This window comes from Nematolebias whitei, chromosome 22 (genome assembly GCF_014905685.2).
Source record: "Nematolebias whitei isolate Nwh7 chromosome 22, NemWhi1, whole genome shotgun sequence".
Classification (NCBI taxonomy): domain Eukaryota; kingdom Metazoa; phylum Chordata; class Actinopteri; order Cyprinodontiformes; family Rivulidae; genus Nematolebias; species Nematolebias whitei.
In genome coordinates this window covers 11,700,593-11,712,374 of record NC_056519.1, presented here as the reverse complement: position 1 = coordinate 11,712,374, position 11,782 = coordinate 11,700,593, and the positions used below count along the sequence as shown (strand labels likewise).

General features: G+C 39.7%; 1 protein-coding gene across 1 annotated transcript in view; it reads right to left on the bottom strand.

Moving 5' to 3' along the window:
• Positions 1-11,782, bottom strand: part of wnk1b (WNK lysine deficient protein kinase 1b) — an 84,668-nt gene that overhangs the window by 11,982 nt on the left and 60,904 nt on the right. Inside the window, exons 14-25 of the mRNA XM_037695834.1 lie at positions 11,509-11,598; positions 10,095-10,151; positions 7,694-7,954; positions 6,637-6,707; positions 4,669-4,819; positions 4,452-4,568; positions 3,206-3,316; positions 2,829-2,880; positions 2,576-2,716; positions 1,569-2,475; positions 1,114-1,415; positions 994-1,043 (exon numbers count right to left, since the gene is read on the bottom strand). Coding sequence (XP_037551762.1) covers positions 994-1,043; positions 1,114-1,415; positions 1,569-2,475; positions 2,576-2,716; positions 2,829-2,880; positions 3,206-3,316; positions 4,452-4,568; positions 4,669-4,819; positions 6,637-6,707; positions 7,694-7,954; positions 10,095-10,151; positions 11,509-11,598 — 2,310 coding nt within the window. The remainder of the gene's footprint in view (positions 1-993; positions 1,044-1,113; positions 1,416-1,568; positions 2,476-2,575; positions 2,717-2,828; positions 2,881-3,205; positions 3,317-4,451; positions 4,569-4,668; positions 4,820-6,636; positions 6,708-7,693; positions 7,955-10,094; positions 10,152-11,508; positions 11,599-11,782) is intronic.

The window sequence follows — 11,782 nt, the reverse complement described above, 5'->3', positions numbered from 1 at the left end:
GGGGGGGGGTGGTTTACAACATGGCGGGTCAAATTTGTTACAAAAGAGCTGCAGTTCAAGTGTGCTGTTCTGCTGAAAAGAAAGGCCTATTTTTAGGCAGCAGCATTCACAGCCACAACAACGCAGTCTGGAAATTAAAGTCTCTCTGGCCTGAAGTGTCCTCAGCCTGTACCACTGCTGTCATCTTTTTTTTCCTGTGCACTTATTTTATTCACCCTTATCCTGTGAAGTCGACATGCTGGATGTGAAGTAAGATGGATAATTGTCACAATTTGTTAAGAGTTATTGCCTGAACACTAAATTATTCAGTAAGAACAAATAAATGAGGACAAACGAAGCAGAAGCACTCGCACACATCCACTGATTAAATTAGGTCTAATGCAGATAAAAGACAGACAGTGCAGCATTGCTGTGAAGCTAGCAGCCTTAAAATGGACAAAAATAAAACACCTGTGTTAGAGAAGGTCCAGGGAAGGATGTCAGGAGATCTGAAGGAGGAGAAGTGGCCTAATCTCAGAGAAACAGATGTGACGAGAAGATCGGAGAAGAGATTAGAATAACACTGGCGAGGATGTTAAAAGGAATTCCCATGCCAAGTAGGAGGAGTACTTGAAGATATTATGGTGCTCATGAAATAGATGTTAGGATGTTTTAGTGAAATTGCCGTAGCAATTTATTTAAAAACATGCACGTTATTAACTTACATACCATATTTTTCGGACTACAAGGTGCAATTAAAATCCTAGAATTTTCTCAAAAATCGACAGTATGTATTAATTCTGGTTGTGCTTACTGACCTTGAACCGACTTTATGTGGTTATTGTGAATGAGTTAAACAAAGTTTGACTTATCTGACTGTTTTGTTTGGCTTAATGAGCCTTATAATCCAATGCGCCTTATAATCCAATGCGCCTTATAATCCGAAAAATACGGTATACAAACAAACTTGTATAAACTTTGGTTTTATTAGATATGAAATGTTGCAGAACTTACCAATGTTCTGGATAACGGGGTTTTAGATGGAGTGGAAGAGGCAGGGATGACTGTGAAGATTTAAATCAAGTCAGAAATATTATATAAAAACAATAACTATGAAGAACGCACTGAACATACCAGTTTGTGCAGGGGTGGATATAGGTGTCCCAGGACCCTGGACTGGTGCAGATGACCCCAATGCAAGGCTGGATGGGGGCTGAGGAGGATTAGCTGACTGGCTGGAGACTGGAGCAGTGACGGCTGTGACGGAGGAAGATGAGGTTCCTGCCCCTGAGGCTCCAGAAGTTAGGTCAGCAGTTAAAATGTCCCCCTGGGTGGATGGCGCCCCCACACCCAGGTCCATGAAGAGAGATCGCAGCTTTTTGTCCAGAGCCTGGATATCATCCGGTTTTCCTAAAGAGTCAGAGGAGGCCTCACACCTGAGAAACAAACATTTATTATAATATTATTATTATTATCAAATATATTTACCACAGTCGATCAAGCAACATTTCCACTCAGTCAAACATCATGCAAGCACTGAGATTTGACATCCGGCCGTAACCTGTAGAAAAATAATCCATCTTCCTCACCTTGTATCACAATCTGCGCAATGTGTGTGTGTCTGACCAGGCAGAGCTGCTGTCTGTGGCTGGGAGTGGACCAAAGTTGGCTGGACCAGAGGAACATTCGAGGTCACTGTCTGGAGCCCCACTGAAGTGGAGGAACAGGGAGCCGGAGTGGGTTGGGAAGGAGCAGAAGCAGCAAGTTGGGGACCTGGGATGGCAGTGGTGGGGATAACAGAAGAAGGGGTGACAGAACAAATAAGGGAGGAAGTGGGAGAGGCTGTTGGGTGATCTGATGGAACTTCACTGCCTGTAAGAATGGAAGAAGGAGGCGAGGGCACAAAGGGAACAGCCTGGGCAGGGGGCAGGGAGGGGAGGACTGCTGGGGGAATGCTAGAGATGCTGGCTGTTGGTAAAACTGAAGGTAGTGGAGTATCTGTGGCAGCAGGAAGCGTCTGGGATGGCAGGTAAGCCTGGGGCTGGACAGCTGTTTGACTCTGTGCTTGTGGCTGGGACACAGTCTGCAGCATCGGCTGAGACAGCACCTGTGACTGGGAGAGGCTCTGATTTACCATGGTGGGAGGAGGGGAGGAAGTAAATGGTGGACTGAGACAGACGGGGGGCACAGAGGACGGTGTAGAAGATGAGGATAAGGGTGGGGGAGAAGCTTCAAGGACTTGCTCCTTTGCCTGCTTTAAAGCAGTTGCCTCCACAGCGGGAGTAACTGTGCTGCTGAGAGAAGGGACTGAGGCTGCTGCTGCAGGCTGCAGGAGGGGGTGGGCGGAGTGGATGGAGGCTGGAGCGGTACTGGGACCTGCATCAAACTGACTGTTGTTCTGTCTGAGTTCAGAGAAGGCTTGCTGTAAGGTGATCCTTCCTGCAGACTGGGACAAACCCAAAGCTTGGCCTGCTGTCTGAGACAAAGACGGAGGGACTGGAAAAGAACGGGGACAGATTTTTAGTCCAGAATATGACGCAGACATTTGATGAAAATCAAATAAGAGAAGAGGGAATGGGGTGAGCTGAAAGCTTACCTGTTTCAACAAAAGGTGCAGGGGCAGGAGAAGGTGAGGGGGGTAATGTTTGTTCCTTTAGCCTGCTTTCAGGTACAGGACTAACGATGAATTTACGACCTGCTGAGTGCACGACTTGTGCTGTAGCACTTGGAGTGATGTCTAAGAAATGAAAAAAACAAACCAAAGTCTAATTTTTGTAATTCTATATAAACTATATTGTATGTTACATGATGTCTGTTAGTTTAAAGCTTTTGCTTTTATTTTTTTTTACCAGGCATAGGGGTGGATGTCACAGGAATTTTCACCTCATGGTAACCCACCATCTGTAGATCAACAACTTAATTTAGTACCGTATTGTTCGGGCTTATATAAGGTGCATCGGATTATAAGACGCAATATCAACGAACGGGTCTATTTTCATACATAAGGTGCACCTGATCATAAGGCTCACTGTCAATTTTTAAGAAAATTAAAGAATTTTAACTGCGCCTTATAGTCCGAAAAATACGGTAATTCAAAAAGAACTACAAAGAGCAATATCACTTTTATGCTACAAAAAGTAGATAACACCTAACTATGACTCATCTTCTAAATTTGCAAAAGGAAACAAAGACAGAAAACACATTTATTATTTTTCTTATTATTTACCTGACTATTTCCGTCCCTCTCCAGACCCTTCTCATCTGCATTCTCGATGACCTCTCTGACCTGCTCGATAAATGATTCCCGCTCACCCTCCAGGATAAACTCACTCTGAACCTAGACACACATTTCAAAAGAGGGAGAGATATTATTTCTGTATTTAAAGTATCCTTCCAAACCAGGTACATAAAAACTGTCATTGTGAGGGTTTGAAGAAAGAAGGGCAACAATTTGAGCACATCTGCTGCCTCCACTTCAGTCTTTTCAATGATTTGATATCGCACGCTGGCATGTCATCCCATGATCCAGCTTTAATACAGAGGTATCAAGCAGGATTTGATTCTGGAAGTCAGATGATCAGACAGCTGTTCAACATCAAACAGAGGGCGTGTGCCTCTCATTCTTTATTGGTACGACAGAATAAAAACAGAACATTCTGTACCTTCCAACTGTTTTCTCTTTCTGATAATTAATGACAAGAGTTGCTGCGGTAGAGAGAGTATCGGATAAAAATTTATAAACCAGTCAAGTGAGCAGCCATAAAACATTTATAAACCTATAAATAAGCTTAAAATAGGCTCTGTAAGAAATGACATCCAGTTAAAAATTATTGTGCTTGTGGACTATTTCCAGTTTGTATCTTTATAATTTTCTATGCGGTTCAGCTACAATAAAAGGTCAAGATTGTCTCGGTGCGAGATCATAAATTATGCAATAGAGAGGATTGTATTCTTCGGTATTACAGTGGCTCTTTCCATATCAATAGTAATACTCTAAACATTTTTTTAAAGTTGGTTTTTATAACATATAAAACAAAGCTTTAATTTCAGCTTCTTTTTTATTTTTATTTAAGCATGTCAATTCAAATATGCACCTCAGCTACGACTTCAAGTGTGTCTGAGACCATTTAAGGTATTAAATAGGAATCTACATCTTAAAGATCACATGACTTCATGCTAAGGGATCATATTACTCATACACTATGTTTATATCATGACGTTTTGTTTCAAACAGCTCAGATTTTGCTCCTTTTGTTAAAGCCTCTTTAGTGAAACGCTGAAAACGTCATAAAAAATAGTTATTCTTTTCAACGGACCACTGAGGTACACTTTATGGTGATGTTACAAAAATTTAGAGAAGAGATTTTTTTCATCAGCAAGAAGGTGTTTCAGTTTGTTCCGAAGAGGAGTTTGTTGTTAAACTAGTTTAAAAAAAGATTAAAATGTGAACACAGGTGTGAGTTTGTGTGTACCATGATCTGGGTAATCTCCTCAGGGTTGTCTCCGTCTAGATCAAATCTAAATGTCACCATCTTCCTGTTGTGAGTCTCCAGCTGACACTCCGCTACCCTGTCCCCTCGGTTAGAGATCTGCATTTAGTCACACACACACAGTCAATAAATACTGACAGCAAGCACAGTGCATAATATGACTCGTTAACGTTAGAGGAGTTATGTGGTGAGTTCTTACACTGAGAACGTGGAGTTTGGCCTTGGAAGTCTTCTCATGGCGAGATCGACTTCGTACGGAACGTTTCTGATGTCGTTTGGTGGATCGCCCCTCATGACGGCCGCCTCCCCCCTCATTACCGTCACTCAGGCCTGATGTCTCCGAGTGGCCGCTGAAGCGCAGTGTTAGACAAAGAAGTGTGAAAGGAAGCATCAAATAGCAACCAGGAAATGTTTACAAACCCAATGACAAAAATAATAAATGTGAATAAAAACCAATGCAATACTTTGCAAAACTCATAATTCCATGTTTTATTTGCAGCAGAACATAACATATCAAATGCTTAAACTAACAAATTCAATAATTTCTTAATTAATAATTTGGAATTTTAAGGCAGTAACACATCTCAAAAACAACAAGGCAAACAGAAGGCTTTAAAGTGATACAATAATAAACATTTGGAGGAAAATGTTGCAACTATTTAGGTTATCTGGCAACAGACAGGATTTAAAAAGAAAAGCTGAATCTCTCAGAAGTAAAGATGGACAGAGGTTCACCATTTCTGCCAAAACAAGTGTCGGAAAATAGTGTATTTTTTAAGAATAATCCAACATTTTTCAGTCAGATCATCTGGACAGTTTCTTTTTTTTGTGCTGAAACGTTTCACCTTCCATCCAGAAAGCTTCATCAGTCAAGGAAACACACAACACAAAGCTGAGTCTTTCACCAACAGCTTACTCCAAAGTGGAACAAACCAGTTACGTTGGTGCTAAGATGGTCTCTTTGGCACGCCCCCTCCTCCAGTGCCGGCCCTCTTCCTCGTCGACAGTCATGTCAAACTGGTTCAAAACCAACAAAGTTCATGCTCAATAAATTCCTCAACAAAACATTAACGGTTTTAAATATCTCATCATCTACAGTTCATAATATCAAAGATTTCAAGAATCTGCAGAAATCTCTGTTCAAAGGACACGACTGAAAGTCAGTACTGGTGATCTTCAGTCCTTCAGGTGGCACAACATAAAAAAAAAAAAAAGTCTGATTCTGTTATGAACATCACTGCATGGGTTCAGAAACTTTCACAAATCACTGTCTGTAAACGCAGTGTCATCCACAAAACAGGATAAAGCTCCATCATGCAAACACCATCCAGAAAATGCTGATGTCTTTTCTGGGCCAAAGCTCATTTAAAATGGACAGAAGCAAAGTTGAAAACTGTTCTGTGGTCAAGACAAATCCAAATTTGAAAAGTCTTAAGAAACAACTGACTACATAACATCTGAGCTAAACAGAAAAGGGACAATCCAGCCTTTTATCAGTACACAGTTCAAAAGCCTACCTCTCTGATGGTATGGGGGTGCATTAGTGCTTAGGTGACCCATCTGGAAAGGCACCAACAATGCACAGAATGTTTAAACATGGTTCATTCAGTCAGTGAAGACCTAACGTATGTCAGCAATAGAATGGTAAACTTCATACAACAGCATGGCTCCTTCATAGAAGAGTTCTGGTGCTGAACTGGGCCTGCAGCCCAGAACTTTCACCATTTGAAAACAATTGGTGGCTCATGAAATTAAAAATCTGGCAAAAAGGACCCAGAGCTGTTGAACAGATCCTTTTTCAGATCAAAATTAGACATTTCCACCAAAACCTTCAGCAGCTGGTCCTAGACGTTTCTAGACTGTTGTTGAAAAAAAGGATGCTTCACAGTAAACATGATTCTGTTCTCACTTTTTTGAGATGCGTTTCTGCCCAAAAACAACATTTTTAAATGAACTTTAAAAAAATTAAAAAAATAAAAGTACTTTTTTTTTGTTTAAACACTTGTTTACTATATTCCATTGTGAATTGTCATTGGGTTCATATTTGCAAATCACTGCATTTTGTTTTTATATTCATTTTACAAAACATCCAAACGTCTTTTGAATTGGGGTTGTATTTTATTCCAAGACTGTGAATCAGATCAGTGACTGTGTTTTCAAATCTTACTTCTCAATAGAAGCAAGGACTTGTGGGGGTTGTAGTTGGCCCTGTGACAGCTCTGAAGACTGAGAGGAGGACTGAAACACACAAACACATCAACATGAAAATGTCCATAACCAGTATCCAGGTTTTCTTATTAAGCATTGTAAGAAAAAAAAAAATGCAGCAGTGAATTGTAAAATAAATAAACAAAATAAATGAAGTCTAACAAAAGAAGCGGATAAAAGTAATTTAAAAAAAATCTCAGTCAATTTAAAGAAACACACCAAATATATGCAGAGGGAATTAGGGTTCAAATTTCCAATTATTCAAACTATCCTGTTCTATATAAATCTTTAAACCAGTGGTTCCCAACCATGGCCCTTGAGGGACACCATCCTGCATGTTTTAGTTGATTCCCTGCTTTGATACACCTGATTTGACTGAATGGGTGATTAACAGGCTTCTGCAGAACTGGAGGAAGTCATTCAATCACTGAATCAGGGGTGTTAGAGCAGGGAAACAACTAAAACATGCAGGATGGTGTTCCTCAAGGACCAGGGTTGGGAATCACTGCTTTCAAAAATGAGTTTGGTGTAAAAAAAAAGAAAAAAAAAGAGAGACCAATCAAAACATGAATGTTTTAAAACTTTAAAACACTCCACCAACAAGAACAAAAGATTCTTCTTACAACAAATATCTTTTTATTCTTAAACAAAGATACACGAGCTACTCAACAGGAAACACCAATAATTTCTGTATAAGACTTAAATAATACAGATTTAAATGCCATGCTAGCAACAAAAGACATCTTTTCATTGGTTTTCCACGTCTAAATTATTTAATGTGCCTGTAGCATTGTACATTTTTAATAGTGTTTATGAAAGAGCAACTAAGGAGTTTAAACTACTGATGACTAGTTAATCCGATTAGCAGCTAATTGACTTTTAATGATACCTTCTGAGAAAAGAATGGAGAACATCATTTTAGAAACCTTGGAGCAAGAATGGGACTTTCTACAGATTTTAGCAGAACCTGAGCAGGAGCGTGACATCTACTTGGTGGGTCTGAACATAACCAGTACCTTCGGAGGGGCTTCCGAGGGAGTATCAGGTGGGGCGGAGATTATGCTGATGGTTGGCACCACAGTGGCCAAAAGTTGAGGTACAGATGCAGGCACGAGAGGAGGAAGAGGAGGGGAAACAAGTGTAGGCGCCACCCCAACAGGGATTGACAGAGGAGAGGGAGAAGAGGCCACGACTGCTCTCGGCACGGCCATGGGGACAGACGGTGGAGAAGGGAGGGTCGCCAAGGGAGCGGAAGAGGAAGGAGGAGCCACGCTGGGCTGAGAGGGAAGGACCGAGAAAAGGAGCAGAAGGGTAGACGAAGGAGGAGGAGGAGAAAATAGGAAAAATATGGAGGTAATGTCACAGAGAAGACGAGGAAGTAAAAAAAACCTATCAGGTGATCAGGGCTTTTAACAAACTTGAAAATCTAAACTCCAAAGCCTCTTAAGAAAAGACTGAGCTAAAACTGGTCGTTATACCATAGCTTTCCTTAAAATATCACGTTAAAGTGCAGAAAACGGCTCTAAAACCAGTGTTTGTGATAGAACTGTGTAAAACACACCACTCCACCATGCAACAAAACAAAAGCAAATTATTTTCACATTATAGAGGGGCAACATCTGTACAAAAGGCTAAATAAATGTCTCCTTCATATGAGCCATTTCTTATGACTCATATCTGAATAAGTCAAGATATGGTAACAGTGCAGACAAAAACAGGATTTAATTAATTTACGTTGACAATTTTTCTACAGCTACTGTCCTTACTAAAAATACCAAAATAAGACTTTGAGAAATAGAAATATTAAAAAAAAAAAAAAACTTTTCATGTGCGAGTCGTTTTAGATTTGGCATGCAACGCACTTTTAATGGAACATTACGTAAAGATATGATGTTACACCTTTATGCAAACAAACCACCAAGTATTTTCATCTGGTTAATTTTTAGTTAAAAAAACACTCTTTTTAAATGTGTCAGACATCTGTCACGAATAATTACCGCTTGTCCACACCAGAAAAAATGATGTAGCTACATGATGTTAATTAGACATCAATCGATTAGTTTAAAACTTGCAATCTTTCCAACAACCAGAGGGTTGTGATTCATGTTGTAAATAATCCTCATTCTTACTTCATTTTTATCTCAATAACCACATCCACAGCTTTATTTTGGGGGGGGGTTTAAGAATAAAATTAGCAAAGGTTAAAGCAAAAGAACACCAATTAATGTTTTAAAATTAGGGCTGACACAGCATTGACTGTGTCTAGCAATGTGCAAGAGTTTGTTTTTTTGTCTACAAACAGCAATATCTTAAACACATTATTACATTTTTATCAGAAAATATGGTTGCATTTTGTAGACTATAGCTCAAGTGGTAATAATCCGTAAATAAGTAGAAACAAAGATTTTTTTTAATGTTATAAGACCTTTGCGCTGCTTATACTCATTTTTCTAGACCCTCTTTGTCTGCCAGTTCATTATTTACTTTTTTACGTTTATCAGTCTTAGCCCAGAAAATATTGCCCATCTTCATTTACATAAAATTTACTCATTTTCATGATTTGTGCTTTTAATCAGGTGGTTAGTTGGAGCGTTCTTGGTAAAAAGCAAGGGAAAAACGCCACCCAATGAGAATAAAAAGATGAGTTAGGTTACTTAAAAGCTACTATTTCATGGAGTTAATCTGCTTCGCTCAAAATCATACAGATTACCAAACAAATCGCACTGATCCACAGTTACTAGGTGCACACATGAACACACAGTCACCAAATTACAGTGGAAACACAAAGTATATCTTAAAGAACAAAAGTACCTGTACCAGAACCTGCTGGGCAGTTTGGTACAAAAGATAAAGGTGTTCGACACTAGGAAATGGACTGAGATCACAGAACTAGACACACACACACACACACACATATAAACAGAAATGTGGAAAAACACAAAAACAAACCCGGTGGTAAACCACAGGCAGCATGCCCACAAGCAGGCCAGAGAAGGAAAGAATAAAAAAAATGAATAAATAAAAAACAAACTGAGCTGAATTGAAAGTTTAAAGGTGGATCAGAACAGAACGTGCTTTAAAAAAACCAACAACATAAAATGAAACATTTACGTTTCATATTTGCATACAGCGTCATTACTTGTAATGATGGTTAAAAGTTTAGCGCATCTTGTTTAATCCAAATTTAATTATGACATACGTTACACTAAATACATTAAAAATGTGCTGAGTTTATATTAAAACATCATTTTCATTCCAGCACTTTTTTTGCAAAGATGCAGTGACTATTTAAGCACACAGTTGATCTTCTTTAAATAAATGAATAAATATATATATATATATAAATAATTAAAATAATAATTAAATAATAATAACAATAATAACAACAATGATAATAATAATAATAACAATAGGTACCTGAGCTGTGTGTGTGGGGCTCTGAAGAGAGGTACAACTCTGACTTGAAGACACAACCTGATGGGAAATACCAAAACACACAGCGTCAGATTGAGCATTGTTTCAAAGAAAAGGACATAAATTTAAGTCCAACAAAAAATATCAGGGGTTGATAGAAGCGGTTTCGGTTTCTCTGAAACAAATCATTTTCCTCTCGGACAACCAGATCTCGTCTCGAGGCCGACTGGTGGACAACGAAGCAAAATAGACATGGACTAAAGTTCTACGTCGCCACGACAGATTTCAGTCATCTGTTAAAATGAAAGTGGCGGGAAAAAGTCCAGATTTGGGTGGGACAGTCCCGGATCTTGCCCACCCTGTCCTGCATCCATCATAAGGAGGTGACGAGAGCTGGGTGGGCTCACCTGTTCATGCCGTGTCTGTGTGAGAGGAGGGACACAGAGGGGATGTTTCACAGGCTTCTTACAACAGCAGGAGTCAGGCTGCCATAATAATTTTATATTGGCTGTACAGTGCAAGTTATTCATTTTCTTTAATCTCTTCCTTAATTACACTGAACGTGCCAATATCTTTACCCGCTCCTTCCTTTTTGAGTCACGGGGGTCACTGGTGACCATATCCAGCAGTCACTGTACAAGATGCGGGGGACACCTGGACACCGTGGACAGGTCTCCAGTCCATCACAGGGACACATGGAGACAAACGAGACAAACGACCATTCACTCTCTCACTCACACCTAGAGGCAATTTAGAGTTACCAGTCAGCCTAATGCATGTTTTTGGTCTGTGGGAGAAAACCCACGCATGCTCAGAGAGAACATGCAAACTCCACCCAGAAAGGCCCCTGGCCGTGATTGGATTTGGCGACCTTCTCCCTGAGAGTGCCTCTCTTGCAAAATCTGATGATGGGGAAGAGGATGAGGAGAACAAGGAAGTTCCACTCCAGCAGCTCCTGAAAGAGTCTGCCGCTCCCCAAGCAGTCCACAAGATGGCTGACTGAGAACATTTGTATACAGTACACTTTGTATGTAGTGCAGTATACTTATTAAACTACATTTTTCTTGAGATTTTTTTTGCCTTCTTTATTGTAAAGTTTGTGGACAACCAAACATTTTGGCAGAGAACAGAATTTTGTCAAGAAGATTTTCTTATGTCTACCCCTGAATATTATTTTGTTCATATTTTTAAACAAGAACCACTGGATCTATTCTGACATTTTAGCCCAATAACATCATGTTACATATAATTTTTTGTGGAAAAACTGCAACATCTGGGGGAAAGTATTTACCTCTGGGGAAAGAAAGTTATTAGTGAACAAGTGCATAATGAGGTAGAGCTGCTTCAGTATGTATCTGCATGCAGGAAAAAGTGCACACATTGCTTTCATTTTTTATTTCATCGTCGTTTTGTTTACCTGTTGGGACATCCCAGGAGGATCTGACTGTGTGGTGGCTGGGACCAGAGGGGGTCCTGGACTTGGCTGAGATGTGGGGGCCTGAACCTGCTGCTTGAAAGCAGATTTATAGAGAGACACAAGAACAGACCAAGAAGAAAAGATCCAATGTTGTAGAGCAGAAAGAAATAAAAGATGGAGGTGAGAAATTGGGACAAGAAATACAAGAAGAAGAAAAAAAAAAAAAAAAACAGTCAGTACATGTTTGCAGCTTCTAATGCAAAAACATACATGA